The following is a 20,637-nucleotide window of genomic DNA, read 5'->3' as shown; positions in this document are numbered from 1 at the left end:
CCCCAGCTATGGTGGTAGTAGTTGCGCTATGAAGGCATCATTAAAGTGACAGCAGATGAGCCCAGTTTTGGAAGTAAATTTAAGCTGACATTTTAGGATTGCGTATATATTAGACAGTAAGTAGTGAGAAGAAAATTTTGGCTGCAGATATCAAATAATGTGCTTAGTTCCAAATTGTGGAGGAATTTGATCAAAATTCTAGTGGGGGGACAGTCTTGGTAGTCGTGGAATAAATAATATGAAAAACATCAAAAAGGACATAGAACTTAGTGAACAATAAAACACAGTAGACAAGTTTTTGACACTGGATGACTCATAGGCTAGGTAGTAAAGTGCTCCAAGACTCAGGTAAAAATACTCTATAATTCAATAAAAACTAAAGATTGACAACTTCATTCTTAAAGTCTGTCTGCCATTATGCTATAATGTCAATTGAGATCACTCTATGTGATATAATACAACTTTATTTCATTCAGTAATTCAGTAAAAAATCTCAAAAACTTACATAAGCAACTCCTCATACAGTACAGTGCTGCATAATGAATAGGGGCTTAGGCTCCTAGGTCAGACAGTTCTGATCTTGCCACTGAAACACTTCTAAAACACTAACAAATGACTTAATTTCTCTAAGCCTCAGTTTCTTCATCTATAAAACAGAAATAACAGTATCTTTTTCACATTTTTACTACAAAAAGGGGTTAATTCACATGAAATCCTTATTATAAAGCCTGGCACATAAGATGAGCCATTTAAGGCTAGCTACTATTATTATTGTTTTTATTATAAAGAATGAACAAAACGTAAACAAGTATAAAGTTTCTACAGTTTAAACTTCCAATACCAACCGTGACTCCATGCTACCATCATAAGAACGTCCTCTTCTTGAATGCTCATAGTCTGACTTGCTATAATCAAAGTGATCTCTATCCCGAGGGGATCTTTCTTGTTCTGCATATCTAACACATCAAATAAGAAACTGAAGTTATAACTTGAAAACAACTCTGTTCTAAGTACTTAGGAAAGTCACATGTCAGTAATGCTAAAACACTTCTATGACTGAACAATGTCTTATCAAACTATTTTTAACCAACAGCTTATTCTGTGGACACCTATACGTTTAGCCATAATTATAGAAGCTTGCAGCCTATATACAACAAAACAAATCCTGGAATTCACTTAACCAAAACTTGTCATCCTGATCCACACTGTCCTTAGTAAAAGATATACATCTGGGTATCATATATAATTAGCATGAAAAAGGCTGTCCTACAAATGACGCCTTTTGCTTATTTTAACAAAAGCATTGAACAAATGAGACAAGTGTCATCAGCTGGCCTCCATGAAGAACAGTTTAACTCTCATCAAAGACTATATTCATCAGCTGTTAGTCTTGGCATTATTGGATAGCAGTGAGAATGGATTACTATCAGCAAACAAGGATGGACAATATAAGACCCACTATTTGAACTGTAAAAGTCAATAAAATCAGAAAACCTTGAGAAGTTAAATACATACACAAAATAGTAAGTATATAACATAAGCCATATTTTACATACCCATTTACAATGAATTTATATATAAACACATATAGATGTGTGTCTGTGTGTATATGTTTGTTTTTAAAGAGAGTAAGTGGTTGATAAAAGGTATCAGGTAGTTGCAAACTATGGCAATTAACTTGTCCATGGAGCAAATATCTAGACATTGCAGAGTGGAGTAAGAAGAAAATAAATAAGGAATAGGAACAGAAAGAGATTAGATAACTGAAAGTTTAGAGAGTGCTCCTCCCTTAAGTTCCTTTTATAGGTCATGGCTTATTAAGTGAAATTACTAAAGTTCTACTATGAATGCATGATAAACAATGGTAATATTTCTGAATCTTTGATCTTACATAATTATGGTAAGCTATATATAAAATATTTTGAAAACTATAGAGAGCTGTGTAAATATAAAGGAAAGAAGACAGAACAATAAAAGAAGCACTTCAAAATAATGTGATCTTTCATTTAGTTTTCCATCTTATAAACTTTCATTCTATTTGGTAGTTCAGATAATAAAATTATTCCTTAGCAAAAAATTACATAAAAGTTAAATAAAACATAGAATTATTTACTACAAAACTGGAATAACCAGTCAAGAGTGATTTGTCTGCAATCCCACTTAAGTAATATTGTTTATAAAACCATCAAATAGAAGTGGTTCACCCTAAAATTAGGAACCTAAGAGAACTAAGTAATTTCTTAAACTCATTATAGCAATTTTTAATTGCCTTTGGAACACATAAACTGTTTACCTGTCTTCTGGTGAGGAAGTCCTCTGATAGGAATTATAGTTTTCCCTTCTGTCATGACCAGAAGAATGCTTTCAAAGGGGAAAAAAGAGGGGAGGAGACATTTGAAAAATTATGTTAAAAACACATAGACAATAAAATATGTATCTGGAAAAATTGAAAGTGCTTTGGAAATTATCTCAAAACATATTTTTTTAAATCATACTTCACATTACTAAACAGTATCAAAGATGAAAGGCCATCAAGATAAGTATCTGTAGCAGGTACCTGTTTGTACTATGGACCAAATACTTTTTTTAACCAAAATAGTTCAAGGTAGAAGAAAATAATACTCAAAATTTCTATGCCACTTAATTGATATTTTACTCCTATGTAATAAGTTACAAATCTATAGAACAACATTTTTGTTTCAGCAAACATTATTTTATTATCTGACCATGTATGGCACTATATTAGGCTCCAAGGATTTGAAAAACATGACTTGTAAGATATAACTCCTATACCAAATCCCTTTGAAAAATAAAAGACATACAAGTAAGTAACTTCAATGTAACATAAGATTAAAGACATGTCACTTGAGACAAGAGATATGAACCATTCACTTTAAGAACATATCCTAATTTAAAAATTCAAATATACTTAAGAAACCAAAATATTTATCTCTTTAAATAAATTTTTTATACCACTGGTCACCATTCACACTGAAAAGCTTTTAAAAAAATATTAAAATAATTTTAAGTAGCCTAACTGTAAGAAAGAAAAAACAGTATGTTTTTTAAAGTGCTTTACTCTTGGAATCTAAGAAAAAATAATTAAGCTGTTCAGCCTACTTACATGCTTGCCTCCTTAATGGGAGGCAATTTAACAATAGAAAATTACACTGCACAGAAATATAAACAAACTCCAACTTCTTATTTTATGGCTATCTAACAGAAGTTTGAGTCTAATGCTATCATAGGTTAACTGACAAACATTCTCATTAAACACTGAATTTTTAAAATAGTATACACAAATTGGACTAATCTATGTAGGTGAATAAGCATATGATCAAATTTTTGCAGTCACAGTTTGGCTGTTGTTTTACATTGAACACAACCATCTTAAACTCCTGTTCCTAACGTGTGTAAGAAAGTTTAAAAAACTATTTCACTAGTAGAATTGTTTAATATATATGAGATAGGTTTCCACAATACCTGACTTCTGGATCCCAAGCCAAATACAGAGCACAAGATTCATTCAACTCATGGTGACATCAAACATAAACTTGCTGACCATTTACTACAAGACAGAGAGAGCCCTTATGTGTAGACACTCTGGAGTGTTTGGCAGATAGGAAAACCTTCAAGGAGATGATGATCTTGTAAGATTTCCACCATTCAACATTAACAGACCATATACTCTTGAGAGAGAGAACAAAATAGAAGAGAGGCGGGAGGAAAGTGAAGGAGAGAAGAGGAGGAAGGAAAAGAGAGAGAGAGCAACAAAATGGCACTACTTTTTCTTTTACATGGCATTGCAATTATTTTGACTACATTAGGGAGAAGGCCTCAATTCTGTGCTAATGATTTTTTAACACATCTCTGCAACAGCTGTTGTGAGCAAGAGGGAGAAACTAAAAATACTGAAGCTGTGAATCAGGATGTCGTAAATATGATCAACTTAACAAATGACTGGCACACATAGTACTGAGGAGTGACAGTGGCTAAAGGGGGGACATGAACTGGTCTTTGGCAGATGAATAGGATTTCACTAAGTTAAAAACTATTTTGAAGTGTGATCCAAATACTAATTAACTTGAATTTCCCTATTTCCTTCATCTTAAAATTTAGATTATAAGGCAAAGCCGGTAGATGAAAATAACATATTGTCAAAATCAGCTTAAAAAATTCTCTGGAGTGTTAAGTAAAGCCAACATGGTGCACCTGCAGTCACCTGTAGTCTCTAACAGAGCACAGAGGGCAGTGCCCCAGCGTGGGGGCGGAGCCTAGAGGCTCTGCGCACCCATTAGGCTCAGTGAACTAGTCCTCAAGAACAAGGAGAGAAGGGCTGCGAGAGTAGGGAGCTGCTCCTAGCTAGTTAAGGAAGCTACAGAAAACTCAGGGGATCCTCAACTGATTCCTCCTGAACCTAACAGATGAGTCCTCAGAACCTCAGGGGAAGATCTGAGCTTCACCTGAAGTAAGAATGGGGCCAACCCAGCTAGTGGACCTGCCTGTGGGAAACAGGATGGAGAGGCAGGCCGACTAAATAGAGAACTGGCTGGGAGGGCCAAGCCACTAAGTGTGAAGGGCATGCTGACCCAAGACATCCGCTCCTAGGCTGGGGCAATGTTGCAAAGGACCCATCAGGACCACAAGACATAAAGACGGAGAAGTGCGGTCTAAGAGGAGCAGGAAGAGGACTCTGAGAAAGACTAAACACTTCTCCCTCTGTGTACAAGGTATCCGTCTAAATCTGCTCTTGTGTATCAAGGCTCAGTTGAGTAAGTTCTACACTAGGTTTCCTTCTTTCTTTATGCCCCCAGCTCCTAACAGTCTGTTGCATATTAAGCCCATAATTAACAAACTATTTAAGTGTCTGAGAACAAGGAGTACAAGTCCCAAAGAGGCAGATTTCAGAATAACACACAAGGTGTCTGCTGACAGATGACACTAGCTTTGGAGACAGTGAGCCTCCTGCCACAGGACATATGCAAGCACAGGCTAGATGTTTCCGTAGCAGGAAGGCCGGAGAGTGTCTTTTTTACACTTGACAGAATTTAGAAGGGATGGCAGCAGAGTTAACCGAGGTCTGTAAGTCTATTGTTCATTTATCTGAGGCATGACAGTGGGTAAAGGGGACTTGAACTGGCCTTTGGTAGATGAATAGATGAAGATGAATATTAAGTCTATCAATTCAGTTTATGAAGCACCTATCATGCACCAGGCTTTGTATCTGCTGGTTCCTACTGCTCAGGAGGTCAGTCTACTGGTTCTTTCTATAGTAGGGAGTTTAGGGGTACAGAACTGGTGAAGGATAAGAAGAGGTCCCTAGATTTATAATTAATTAAAAATACACCTTCCCCTTTACTGACTCTTAAACCTAGGACATGAGGTTTCTCCTTGTAGATCCATGCAGTTGAAAAGAAAGGAAGTAGAATGGTTTGCTCTGCTAAGTCCACTCACAGGCAGAGGAAGAGTTTTGAAAGTAGATGGAGTTACTGGTTTCTGTTACTGCTCTCACCTCATCTACTACTCTCTGTTTCTTACAACTTGTTCCAGCCACATGAGACTCTGCCTTTGCACTTGCCATTCCCTCTGCCTGGCACTCCCTCAGACATCTGCACGGTTAACTTTATATCCACCAAGTCTCTGCTCAAATGGCTATCTTTTCAGTGGCCCAAAGTGCTCAGAACAGTCACTGGGACTGTAAGAATTCATCAAATATCTGTTGAATAAAGAAATGTGTAATGTCTAAAGTAAAGGACAACACAGAATAGCTTGTTTATGCATATGAAATATGCAATGCAAAGCTCATTTGTGGACTGAAATGGAGGAACTATGACCAAGTGAAAAAGGAGATACCTGTCTTTATTTTATGGTCATTCAGGAAAACATGCTCTTTAAGAATGGTGGTATGTCCTGCCCTGCTGTTTATTTTTATTTCGCACATGCTCATTCACATGCACTTTCTTGATCTGTGCTGGCACTGATGTGTGAGTGTGTGTACAAGTACATTCAAGTCTCTGCTCAAATAGCTACCTTTTCAATGGGCCCACCCTCTCTGTTAAAACATGCAACTTCCAACACATACATACACACCCTACCACCCTCTTGCACATTACTGTTCCCATCTGACCAAGTATCTACACTTAAAATTGTATTAAGTCAGATGTATGTATGATGTCACTCTACTGTCTGGATTTTTGTTGACAGGATAGGTACCTGACTATAAGCTTTTGTTCATAAGTTTCAAACACTTACTTTTATCTGTGCCACACTACTTTTCATTTTTTGTTGCCACTTGATTTGATAAATCAGACTCCTTAAGCTGGTCCAAATAACAAGGACTGAATGGCATGAATTCCTTGACACTTTACTTTTCCTGTCTGCAAACGTCACCTAAAAAATATACCAAAGAAAGCTTTGTTATCACTGATAAAATGTATGTGAAATAACATTATTTTTTCCACATAATGAATGTTTGACCATCTTATTTTTCTATGTAGTAGGCAGAGGCATAATCAATAATTAAATAAATAAATTTTAAGTCCTTAAGTAGTTCCACATAACAAAGTATAAAGAAAACATTACTAGAAAAGACTCAACAAGACAGCAAAGAGCTTTAAAAGGGCTTATTAAGTACCATGAAGTATTTAATGATTGAGAAGAACAAAATTTAATTTAATAACTGATGTTGGATAACTATTCAAACTGATCTATCCTATATTGTAAAATAGTATTATGGTATATAAGAACAAGTGAACAGAGGAAAAAAATCATCTAAGAGAAACTCAATATAAACTAAGTACAAAGTATCCTATGTCTCCATATAAACTGAGAACAAAATATCTGATGTTCTTACAATAAAGATCACTCAGAAATAAATATTTTTCCTCATGGAAATACAAGGTGCTAAACTAAAATAATCAAGTCTTACTGTGATCTACCAGAGGCACAAGTCTTCATATATATATGCACAATGAAAAACTAGGTATTTCTCAGAAAAAAAACTAGTAACCAACATTAAATGCTAAAATAAAATGCCTTTCAATATCCATCTGTTAAGTTAATTTCAGGAATTTTTGAAAAATGGTGAATAGTTATGTTTACATAGAAATGTCATTAAAGTATTTTATTGGAATTACATACCTAAATGGTTGATGGTTTATGATACATTGTTATGGTAATGAATCACAAAAATAAAATAAAATACAATAAATAAAATATAAGATAAATATAAAATAAAATAAATTAAAATAAAATAAAATGAAATAAAATAAAATAAAATCATAAGAGGTAGATAATATAGAAAGACCTGTGCTCAGTACCAAACAATTAAATACAACTAAGAAAAAATTTTAATTTGAGTAGCCAGAAAGGATTTTACAAATTAGTCCAATTTCTTCTTTTTAAAGATAAGAATACTGATTGTCAGATAAATCATTTCAGTGTCCTAAGCTATAATACCAGTTAGTGGTGGACCTATAACTAGAAGCCTAGCCTAAGGACACGCAAAATTCCTTCCAGACCACATACACAAATAATCTTGATGCTATACAGTGATGCAGAGCTGCTGTTGTTGAATGCAGATGGGGATGTACACAAATCACTAAGTCAAGAAACATTTCAGTTCCAGTAGTTATCATGGTATCAAGATTATTAAATGCAATTACATGTACATAGAGTTTAAGATAAAGGCCATGATTACTAAAGTAATACTACCTACTAAAGAATGATGACAAACACAAATTTAAACACTGAAATGGAATTTCTACAGGGAGAAAATTTTCACTTGTAATACAAAAAAAGTTCTTGTGTTACACAGCCTTGGTCCTTGAGGTTTAAGATGTAGACCGCGGTAATTAAAGTAGTATTACCTACTGCAACATGATCACACACGCAAATTTAAACACTGAATTAGAGTCATCCAGATGACAAATATTTATACAATGCTCTTATTATCCTAAAAATGAATACACAACATGAAAAATTGAGAGAAGGAAAGAAAGATCTATTTTAACAGATAAGTTCAGCTTTTCTAGGGAAACTAGATATAAATTTGATAATGATAAAGGTCTCAATGATTATGTACTTTAGTAAAGAAATTCATTTAAAGAGTGAAATAACTTGTATAAATTATTTTTTGCCGGTAGGTTTAAATATGCTTATTAATTAGTGAGGTCTGAAATATACTTTATGGAAAAATTTAAAGCCTAGAGAACTGTCAATGTCCTTACTATCTATAATCTTTTCTTACTCTTCAGATGATCAGTATCTCAGTCCTTACAAAATTGATACTGTATTAAACCTCAGTAGAGGATTTCATACTCCTCTCTTCTAATACTATTATATAAATGATCATTCACTTATGTCCACAAAAGTTTCTGCTTCTTCCTTACATTAACCCATGGACCCCTTCTATAAACTAAAATCAGGAATTGGATGTCCAGAAGGAATGTCAAAAGAATCTGAGTAAAAGACTTTACCTAGTACTGTGTACTATTTATAGGGAATAAGTTGATGGTAAGTGGTAATAAATAATTTTAACATATATAGCAAGAAAACCTGGCACTAGAGATACTATTATCATCACAAACTTGGAACATGATCATGACCCACTGAACAATGCCATACATATGGATTGATAGCACCTCCAGAAGAGAATGGTCTATTCTTCGGCTGGGGCTGACTGAACAGATAAAAAATCATTTATTTACTGATAAAAATGAAAAAATGGCCCTGATGCAGCTATGGAGGGGGACTTAACAACTGAAGAAAACCCATACTGTGTAATACGGATTCCACTAACTTGCAAAACAGAACTATAATGCAATTTAAGCCACAATAAACTTATTTATGGATTTGTTCAGACCCATCTATTCCAAAGTAAGATTGCAAAATAATGCCTGAATGGACTTGTGTGTTCTAATGATCATCTACTGTTCCAACAATCTTCTAGTTTCTAAATTCTGCCCTAACCCTGCCAAGACCATCCAATGACTACCTCTAGTCCCACCAACTTTATTAAGTACCCTTCCTTAACACCTCTTTTTGAGACACTCCATGATTCCCTATAGTACACTGTCTCCCTTGCTGCAGCAAATTAATATACCTAATTTTTACTACTAATTAGGTATGTTACTGGTGATTTTTTCATTGGCGGACTTTTGCATACAAATGCCCCAGTTTCTCTAATAAGTCAATGGCACATGGGACAAAAGGACAAAAAAGAAAAGAGTGGGACAGCTGTTAAAGAAAAAAAAGACATTTAACAGACCAAATCAATGAAAAGTGTGGACCCTAGTTAGATCCTGAGTTGAACAATTTGCTCTACTCTGAAATGAAACAGATGAATATAGTAAAACCCATGTCACTAATCTGAATTCTAACTTAATTAAGCACTAACTTAATTAACTAAAGAACTGTACTCAGCCTTCCTTCTAAAATGGAGGTGAACTGAAACTGTTACCTCTTCATAGGAGACAAAATAATAGAACACTTTCTAATCCAGTAAGACTGTGAACTTGCTGACAATTACTCTAGTCACATGATGGTAGAAGAATGAAAACAGTGAGATTTAGAGTCTCACAATTACTTAAATCCTTTTGACACATTATTTCCTATCTAAAAGAACTTATATTAGTATGTGCCTGAAGTAAGATGCATTTTGAAATCACCTCTTAACCTAAATACTATGCCCAAGTTAGTAATGAAGGACAGCTAACATCACTAATACACAAACTTTTAAAAAGTATTTTCTTCTCCTAATATAACATGTATTCCATTGACAGAAAAGTCATTTAAAAATAATGTGGTGATGAGTGTTCCAAAGCTGGTGTGCAGTGGTGAATGTAAGTCAACCACCACTGTTCAAAACCAGGCAGTGGGAAGACTGTCACTGCTCACAGGAGCTCTGCAACAAACTTACCATCTGTACTAATAGATTCTACAGAACATCACAATGATGTAATGATGTTCCTGAGATAGCCAGAGAGTAGCTAATTAACTACATACACTTCCTGTTTTAGAAGTCAGATATGTACAGTTTAGAGTAAGATACAGTAACAATAACAAATAATGATAAATTATTGCAGCCACAGAGATACAATACTAGGCATTTCATTTATATATTCTAATTCAATCCTCTTAACTACCTTGCTCTGGTAATTTTTTAGCCTTATTTTTCAATAGGAGAACTGAGGTAGAGAGATGAAGTACTGTTTCCAAGTAAATTATAGCCTAGTATATGGCAGAGCTAAAATTCAAAAAAGCTTATTTGATGCCAAAATCATCTGACACTGCATTCCAATGAAAATTCCACTACTAATAAATTGACACCAAACTGGTAAAACATGAAATGTAAACAGATAGTCTCAACATGCATAGTAATAATTTTAAGGAGTCCTTTATTTAATTAGCATACCTAATTCACTGTGACCAGGTTCAACATGAACAAATAAAACAATTAAGTCTGTCAGACGAGATTTAGCACTTTCCTTGGCTCTTTCTCCTGGGCCTTAAAACCTGGTTTCTTTTCTTAAGTTATTCACACACCCACGTACAGCAAGTTTCTATGTATTTTATTTCAAATTACCTTGCTTAGTTACATTTAATAAGTTTTCTTTTTGATCAGTGTCACCTTTCCCCTTTCTACCGTTCAACCATCATCACCAAATAATATTCTAGCAATCAAGTACCGTCTGTTATATCTCCATGTCCCAAAATTAAGTGTGAAATTGACAATATTATAAAGTAGATTGCTACTGCAGTTATAATAAAAAATGCATAAAGTACTATCATCATCCAGATTTATACAGAATATGCCTGTAGGGAAATTCTGAGAGTTCAACATGTGCATACTTAATACTTAGACTAATTAGAAATTCCTGCAACAAGAGCAATTTATCTAGAGTTCATAACTTTCTCTGTTTTTCTTAGTGTCACTATGTGGATTTTATGATGAATTATTAAATTCCTTTCTCCTGTCACAAGTAAGCAACTCAGCAAAACCACACCTGCTCTTCTGAGCAAGGAAGTCATTTCATAATAAGGGAATGTAGTTTAAAAATGATTTTTCCATCAGTTTCAGTAAGCATCAGAAAGTCAAGAGGCACTTTAGTCAGTTAACTAGAAACTATGAAATTGTAAACTGTGTAATTATCTCAAAAAATCCAAAAAATGAGAAAACATTCAACTTATAGTGGAAATGCACTGCTTTCTCAATTATTTCAGTTGAACATTTCTACTACTATCTCTGAAAAATACTATCATAAAATTGTTAAAAGGGAGTTAACAAAATGGATTTCCTTTTGTTTATTCTTCTGTATTCTACATTCTAGTAACAGCTCACTTGGCAAACTTCAAACATTATAACAGAGTCAAAAGAGAAACAAAAACACTAACAACCTTAACTGTCTAATGGGGAAAAATGTACTATTAAACAGTATTCAAAATAAAGACTAGTTTAAATCTGTTGTAAATGCAAAAATCTAATGGGAGGAGTCAATAATGGGATCCTCAGGAAAATCCCCATGATATGCCACATAGGAAAAAGGTAATTTGATTTCAGCAAAGGTTCACAATTTCAAGAAAATAAAAGGCAAACATTCCTATCCCTTTCAGAAAAAGTCATCAGACACTGGGTGACAATCCCTTACCTGCAATTCTGAAATATGAAAAGCTCTGAAAATACAAATATTTTTCTTAAACTTAGGGCAAACTCATTTCGTAGTAAAACATGTCAATCATTATCTTGAGACTTAACATGACTCTTTATTTGATGAACTGCAGAAATATTAATGTGTCTGATAAGAGGATATTGCCTTGGACCCCAAATTAGAGGTACTTAATAAATATATATGCACAGTATTCTTAATTTAAAATCGAAAGACATTGAATGTCAAAACAGTTCTGGCTCCAAAAATTACAAATTAAGGAGTTGCAGACCAGTATTTCCTGGTGTTTGTTTCCAAGTCATTCTGCATACTAGGCATGGGTTTTGACTCAACCATTTAAAAGGCTGAAAATTCTCATGTTCAAATATAAGGGTGGAAGCTGTGCTTATAGTTAGTACCTGGATTTTGTTTGAGGTTTTGTAAGTGATGTGGAATAAACACAATACAAAAACCTTTGACTGCTCTGACTCGTGTAGGGGAGACAATGCCAATTTGAGGACATCTTAAGACAGTGTGTCTCAAACAAGTAAAAAAACAAAAACAAAAAAAAACCCCAAAAATCTTAAAATTTTATCATTTTAATGAACTCAGTAATAATATCTGTACTAAAAATCACTCATTATAAACCAGGAGGAGGTATTATCCCTATTCATTTCCTACATCATGAAGACAATCTATAGTCATCTGTATTTAAGTAACAAAAAAATTAAAGAGTAAGTGGTATGGTCATTTGGATATGCTACTTAAAAATTTTTTAAATTCTTCTGTTAGTACAATGATCCTCTACTGTGCTCCCCTTTTCACCAAAATGTACTTTTTTGAGAGCAGGAATTTGTCAGTTTTTATTTGTTTCAAAATTTCTATGAGCTATCTCTTGATTTATCGTATTGATTGCCAATTGAGTTAGTTTTAAAGAAAAATTCTATTTGTTGAACTCATTTGTTGAACTACAATGATTTGTTTAAATAGAAATTATGACATTTATGGGGCAAATTCCCCTTATCCTCTCCCCTCTTTGGTTCTATTCTTTCTCTTCCCCTATACAGCCATGTTTTCTTTTTGACAGATGAGTCTACACTTCTTAACCTCGAATTATGAGCCACCCAGTAACCTCTCTTACCCACAATTTGATTTTCTACTTCTACTACTCCACAATACCTACAATGGTTACACAATGACCTCCTTGTTGCTAAATCCAGGGGCTACTTCCTTCTTTCATCTGACATTTCCCTAGCACTTGGTGCTGCTAAACCCACCCCCTCTTCTTGAAGTTCTTGCTTCTCAACATACAGGGCTATCGTGGCCATCTGGTTTTCCTCTTGACTCTCTCCCCATCCACCCCTTGAATAAGTACTATCCTGTAGAGCTTAATCTTTGTTCAGATTTTTGTTTGCTTTGTTCACTGTTATATTCCCAACATAGAAGGCTCTCAATATACATTTGCTAAATTAGTAAATTAATAGTCCTTATCTTTTTTTATCTTAATATTCTCTCTGGCAGACCATCTTCACCCCTACACTGTCAACTAACAATTATAGGAATGACTTTTGCTCCAACCCAGCCTTCTCTACAGAGTTCCAACTCCTTATGTCCCAATGGCTATGGGAAATTTCCATATGGATGTCCCAAAGGTTCTCTGAACTAGGGTAGTCCAAATTGGAATTCATCATTTCCTCTTCTCCTCCAATCAGCTCTTCCTCTAAGACAAAGCTTATAAATTAAGCCATGTGACAATCTCCTTTTCCTTACTCCTAGTCAGTCATCAAATCCTAATGATTCTACCTTCTCCATTAACAGGAGATAGAATCAAGCCTACCCATTCTCTGTGCTGTCATATACAGAAGGTAGTGAGTGGGGGGCTCCATTTCAGGAAAATCCCCTATTGAAACTATCTCAGGTTCATTTCAGAAGGCAAAATTGTTTTTGACCTAACAAGCTTTCTCACAAGGCCTTTTTATCCCTAGGCTATAAGAACTTTTTCAACTTGCCTCTAAAAATATAAATTACATATGTATACTACTAACTGGTAGGGTTTCATTGCATTTCACTCACACAGGGCAAAAAGTGTCGCTTAAATATATGCGAAGCTGCCTACAAGGAAGCCAGGCCTTAAATTAAAAGCACATTCCACTAAGATATACTCAATACTCTTCCACTCTACTTTCCAAATTTCCAAGTTTTAAAACGGAAATTGTCTCAATACCTACTTTATCAACAATGTTTCTGTATATTATTCTTTAATAGAAAAGAATTCTTCAGTAGCAGCTACTGAATAAAAACAAGTCATCAGGAACATCTCTGAAGCTACAATATTCTAAATCAATTGTATTTACATCCTCCTAAAGCCCCCCATCTTGCCTTAAGTTTCCCCATACAACCCTTGGTTCATGGCTCAACTGGGAATGGGATTTAACTTTCCTCATTAACCCTTGCATCTCATTCATTGGTCTGGTGACCAAGCTAAATTTATAACCCTTTAATAATAAAAAATAAGAAATAAAACCTTAAATTTCAAACCTATCCCATAACTGCTCACCATTTTGCTTTGTGGTAACAAAAGAGTTCTAGTACTCCTCAGTCACCCACTCAATGCTTCCTTTTTCATTTTGTGTTAAAGTTTGTATTTTTGCAGAAGAGTCTTCTTTTTGAGGTCATAAAAATTGAAAAGATTTGTTCAATAAGCAAACAGAATTTAAAAAAAGATGTGGCTGGAGCCATAACTGATACTTATTTTAAGAAGTTGTTCAGAAAAGTATTTACAGAGAAAATGAGAAAGTATAATAAGAGAAAGAGCAGTATGGTCATAGATCTTTTTCTCCTTTTTTACTTTACACCCTATTCTCTAGAAACAAATTAAGGGTAGAGTATTAAAGGCAGTGTCTGTGTACAGTGAGGTGATATATACATTAAAGTGTACACAGGGGATTATGGTCTGAGAGATTAAAGCTCCTTTCCTCAGGCAGAGAAGAAAAGTCTATGTGTTACAGCAAAATCATAAACACAATACTACTGGAAAAAGAGGAAGTGCAAACAGGTGCATCTGGGGCATAAACAAGTGGGTCTAAAAGCTGAATCTGGAAGGACAAACTGGAAACGGGAAAAAGATCATTCAGGCAATAAGATCAGCCTGTGTAAAGACTCAGAGCTATAAAAAAATTTAGGAAATTCCAAGTTGTTTGGCTAGAGTATAAGATACAGACAGAAGATTCAACAAAAATGAGATAGAACATGAGAGATTCATGAAGTTAACGCATGAAAGGCCTTGTATGAGAACACTGAATCCTTGAAGTTCTTGGTCACTGCTATAGGACAGTGCCTGCCACTTATCAGATTTCAATTCTAAAATATAAAAGGGATATGTGGACTTTCTTGATGAATATTCCTATTGTTTCAAACATTAAACTCCCTACAATATTTTGACAAGTTCTTTGCCAAGGAATACCATGCAGCCTTGTCCCACCTATTAACCCCTACTTCTAGGAATTCCCAAGCAGTTTCTCATGAACTGTATCAAGGCAGCATTATCAGGCACCAGCCCCAATCTGTCTTAACCCCATGTTAACCTGGGCTTATCAACAACTCGAATATCTCCCTATCAAGATTAAAAAATACCAATTCCTTTGAGGGCATCATAACAGGAAATCTGACCCTGAACATAGTTACTTCAACTTACAAAAACAAGTCTAATAAATAGGTATGCCACATATCTTCAAACATTCATAACACTTTGTGCCCCCTCTCCAAAATCTGTTCTTTAGCTGACCTAACTAAGCATATGGGCTGGATACGCTCCGCCAGCTCTTACAGCACAGTTTTGAAGGCTGTCTGTCTGATTATTTAAAGACCCAATTTAGCAAACCGTGTTCTAAGTTTTAGGGAAACCACATCACTGAGAGATTTATGAAGTAGCCCCTAGACATACAGCACTATATTCCACTATAGAGGCTCCAGTCACCAGGTTTGGATTAAAGCTATTCTGATAAATTAATTCAAGGAGGGACACACAGGGTAACTTTTCAGGTGAAAGTGCTGAACTCTGTCTAGCCTGTTCAATTGCGTGTTAGACTCAAAGTCAAATTAAATATGAATCTCCACTGGGTCTCTTCTTCTCATTAGCTAAACTATTCTATAATCATGGAGCACATATGTCCCCTGGCCAAGGCAGCCCATACAATCTTTTTGATATCTAGGACTTCTAGCTTAGTTAAAAATAGCAAAGGCTTGCTTATTCTACTGCTTCCTTGCCTGATGTATTATTTTTTAAGAAAATGCTTTGAAAATTTGTACTGTATTGCAGCACTGAAATGTCTCTTCCAATGTCCACTTGGGAAGTACATCTACTTAGATAAAATAATACTGAGGCTACATGTTTAAAAAGTCTGGAGTGTGCTGAAACTAATTTACCAGAGGCCTTTTTGGTCCGTCACCTTCCCTTGCTAGAATTCTCAGACTTAAACAGAAAAGCAAAGAAATGCAGCAAGGAAGCCCTCAAAAGTCATCAGTGGGATCAGCTGTATTACCAAAAACCACTTCTTTCTTAAAACTAGCTCCAGGCATGACTTATGCCAAATTAGGAAAAGACCAGGTAACACAAAATTCAGTCTAAATACAAGTGAGCAATATAGAGAAAATAATGTTCAAGTTAAGTCATAGGCATTATAAATACACCATGTGTCATCATGTACACTCTTAAGTTGTCTCAAGTACAAGAAGTGACCATCGGTCACTTGGCAATGTACAACTACCAGGGAGAATAGTTAACTTCTAATAATTCAGCAGCATGGAAAACTGACAAGAGCTAAGAAGGGTGGTTCGGCAAAGTGAGTTAAGTTGTCTAGAAAGTGTCGATTTCAGAAGTGGCTGGAGTTCTCCTATCCGAAGCCTATGTGGCAGTGATAACAGGGAAACACTGGCTGGCCAGAGATCAAATTCTTTGGAGCAAGGAAGGCAGCAAACCTGATTCTGGGGGATGAACCACAGCAGATCCCTAGAAGGACTAGAACAGTGGCTTCCACACTAACTGGCCTGAGAATCATGTGGATTGCTTGGTAAAAAAAGTGATGGGCCCCCATTCCCTAGTTTCTGATTCAAAAGGACCAGAGTAAATCCCAATATTTCACATGGCTAACAAGTTCCCTGGTTATACTGAAGCTGCTGATTCAGAGGCCCATTTATTCAGAAGCAGTGGGCCAGGCTATCTGATCAAGGTTCTTGGCCTCACAGCTCCAGCCAAATAAGGTGTGAAAAGCTCCATGAAAAGGCCTGGGCACTTAAAAGTGGAGAAGCCCACATTCAGAACCAAAGAACAAGAACTGAAGCACAGAGAAAGTTCATCTACAATCTCATAGTAGTAAAAATAAAATTATAGCTAACAGTGTTTACGAGGTACTGTGCACAGCACCTTTTAGTCTTTTTCTTCATCCTCAAAACAATCCACTGAAGTAGGTATTATTATTATCATTATTCACATTTTGCAGATGAGGAAGGTGAGACTAGAGATGTTAGGCAGATCTAGTAAGTGCTGAACCTAGACTGGAATCTTTGGATTAGTAGTCCATCACCCAGCAGCAACACGAATAGGTCTATAGATGCTACCTGTAGCAATGCTTCTTGAGATCAAAATCATACCTTTAATGACAATTCTAAATCTTCTTTTCCATAGTAGGATGATAACTGAGGTTAACTCCCGATACAACTAATCCTAAAACAAGTCACGTTTAAATACAGATGAGGAGGTAGGTTAACTGGTCTTTTGAAGCCCAAGTTTGTTTATTTACCTGCCATCGCTAGTCTGCGGACACCTAAAAATGCAAAGGGAACTCTCGCAGCCATAATTTATTCACCTAAAATAGTCCTTTCCCCAATTTTTTCCTTCTTCATTTATATAAATTGTTTTAAGGATTAAGTGAAAATAGGTAAAACGGTTATTGCAGTTACACTCAATGAAACTAACGATTATATTACCACTACATGCAAGCGCATTGTACAATCCAGAGTTCCTTAGAAAGGAGGTGATCGGAGATCCAAGTTTGGGAGTTACCACAGTATTAGAGGTAGATGAATTTACGAAGGAATAAAGGATGTCAAAAGAAGCGCACAGACCACGAGGAAAGAGCAGTCCACCAAACTAAACAGTAGGTATCATTATTTACGAGACAAATGAATGAAAAAGAAACGATTTAGTGAAATTTTAAAGACGCAGATACTATGCTGGTGCCAGGCTGAAGAGCGGAACTTCCACTATTATTTTAATTAAATAGTTAATTAATCCCAATCACAATGCCTGGATCCAGGGCACTAAGAAAGGAAGAAGCCTTGGGAAGCCCTAACGACTGACTCGAAAGGCTTTAAGTGATCCGCGCCCGAAAACACAGCATACTGAAGGAGCGACGACCAGCTAGATTTCTGCAACAAAGGCACTGAGGAAAGACAGCGTCAGGATCCTTCCTAGGAAAGAGGTTCTTCCGCGCAGGCGAGGAGGGAGTTCACGGGGACCCCTTCCTCACCCGCCCGACTCCTCTGCCCGACCGGCTCTCCCCCAACAGCGCGGGCGAGTGCGCGGCGGAAAGACAGCCACGCGCACCCCGGCGCCGCCCGCAGTAGCACCAGCGGCTCCGCACCCACTCTCGGGTCCCTTACTCGTCCCACCGGGTCAGGCAACCCGCCACCCCCATTCTGATTCGCAGCCTGTGGCGAGTCTACGGAATTGGGTAATTACCTGGAGCTCCACCGTGCCGCCATTACACCGGATACACGTCACTTCCCCTTCCCGGGCCCTGCAGTGGGAAGGCGGAACGTGAAATACAGAAAAATCTGACGCTTAATTGACTTTAATATGTTATCCCATTAATTAATTTTAAATAGCGTATCATAATATGAGATTCAGAGCCATCGATTCTGCCACACTTATCCCTTCCCAAGACCGTGACAAAAGAGAAATTCACTTGAACTACAAAGTCCAGCATCCACCGCCTGAGAGAGCGAATGTGACGGTAGAGATGGGCGTTCTTTTTTAGGTTGAGAAGGCCGCAATATAGGGTGGGAATTGTAGTTTTGGTTAAGCTCTGGAGAGTAAGTCGTGGTGGCTTGCCGGAAACATGGGAGAGAGAAGGTTTTAACATAAATCATTTTAACACTCTTTTTTGCAGTTGGGGTAAACTGGATTTTCGTAATCACTTCTCTGTCAAATGCTTATGAAGGACACCCTTTTCAAACTTTTACAATAGATCAAGAAGCTGTATAAGCAGAAATGTTACTAAATCCTAAATGCCGACTAAGTTGCAAGATTTCAAGCATGTATGGGAGAATAGTGGACCGTAAACGTAGTGAAAAATGAGGAGAAACTAACTCTGTAGAGAAAGACGAGGCCTCTATTTTACGCCAAGCTTCTAGCTGGCAAGACATTGTGAGGAAGAATTGCCTGACAGACTTGTAAACAGCAGTCTGTACAGAGATCAGAGGTAATCAAAGTGTTTCTTAACTTTTACTTTTCAGTAGTAACAAAACCCAGAAGTTCAAGTACTTGTTACTATTTTGGGAACTATCTTTTCCTAAAACAAATGTATCTTTGTTTTCCAACTTAGTATAAACCAGGCGTAGTTTCTCCAAACACTTCTCAATAAGAAGTTTAGGATGCTTGTGCTACCAACCCCAGTCAGGTAAGTGTAATGATTACAGATAAATACACTGGAGCTGGACTACTTATGTTTAAATCTTAAATCTATTAATATACTCATGGATGATTGGCATTGGGCAGGTTAATTCACAGTATGTGCTCATTTCCGATCTAGTAGGTAAAAATTATAATAGTACCTGTGCCATAGAATAGTTTTAAGAATTAAATTAGTTGAATGCTGATGCACTTGAGATAATTCCTATTATACATCTATCTACTATATATATATACATATATACACATATAGTAGATACATATATATGTGTATATATAGTTGATATATGTGTATATATAGTTGGTAAATGTATATATCTTGTATACACAGTAGATATATATATATCTTCTATATTTATCTTCTCTATATATATATCCTTTTTCACATTTAAGATATTTGGCCATAGTTAAAAGTGCATTTTTGTGTCTTAAAATATTTAAGTGAATAGATTTCCATTGTACCAATAAAGAGCACAGGAGATGAAACTGGTAAGCATTCATATCTATATTTGAAAAAAGCACAATACCACCTCTACAATTATCAGTAGAAATGGGAAAGTCGAGTTGAGCCTAGGGAAGCCAGGTGGAGCTGGAAAAGACTAGGTCTGTCATTTGAGTCCTCCAGGAAGCAAACAGTGAGATAGAATTAAGAATGTTAAAAGAAGAAAGGAAAAGGAAGAGAACTGGATGGAGCAGGGGTAGCTCCAGATCAAAGACAAAGAGTCCTACACTAGAATAAAATGGCTAGGTCCTTGTAACACAGTCATTGGCTGAAGCCACCCCAAGAAGAGTGTGGCTTCAACTCAAAACCTGAGGTGGATTTGAAAGTGTTAGCAGTTGAAGCTGTCATCTGACTACAGCTCCTCTCAGCTAGACAAAGAGCCCTTTCTTGAAGAGGTATCTGACCTGCACATCTATGTGTTTGTCGCAGTCAACCTCTTGCACCATGTAGATCCCCTGTCTATACATATTTAGGGAATAGTTCCTCCAGGATTCTCGTAGGCCTCTCTTCCTCATAAGAAACCTAGAGAAGTTAGGGGGACAAACTACAGTCCTTACCTTTGCAGTTGGTCTTGAACCACAACTGAATTCATTGTGCCTTTCCTCCACTAATCATTCTAAATTCCCCTCACTCTCAGCAGCTATCTCTGCTGGTCTCGGTGATTACACTAATGCATAAAAACCTTAATTCCTAAGAAATTTGGGCCCCTGGTAGTAATCTTCTAAGGCAGGCATTGCTGCACTTGTCAATTTACAGTCATTATTGGGCAAAGTAGTACTAAGAGGTGTGAAAATGGATCA

The 20,637-nt window shown here is 36.2% G+C and overlaps 1 protein-coding gene across 1 annotated transcript in view; it reads right to left on the bottom strand.

Moving 5' to 3' along the window:
- The window catches only part of CWC22 (CWC22 spliceosome associated protein homolog), a 51,119-nt gene extending 32,599 nt beyond the window's left edge, over positions 1-18,520 (bottom strand). Inside the window, exons 1-4 of the mRNA XM_037000378.2 lie at positions 18,385-18,520; positions 6,253-6,390; positions 2,294-2,361; positions 846-956 (exon numbers count right to left, since the gene is read on the bottom strand). Of these exons, the coding sequence (XP_036856273.1) occupies positions 846-956; positions 2,294-2,361; positions 6,253-6,279 (206 nt within the window). The 5' untranslated portion in view covers positions 6,280-6,390; positions 18,385-18,520. The remainder of the gene's footprint in view (positions 1-845; positions 957-2,293; positions 2,362-6,252; positions 6,391-18,384) is intronic.
- Between the last annotated feature and the right edge of the window lie 2,117 nt (positions 18,521-20,637).

Source organism: Manis javanica, chromosome 12 (assembly GCF_040802235.1).
Source record: "Manis javanica isolate MJ-LG chromosome 12, MJ_LKY, whole genome shotgun sequence".
Classification (NCBI taxonomy): Eukaryota; Metazoa; Chordata; class Mammalia; order Pholidota; family Manidae; genus Manis; species Manis javanica.
Note: the sequence above shows the minus strand (reverse complement) of the source record. Positions and strands in the feature narration are given on the sequence as shown.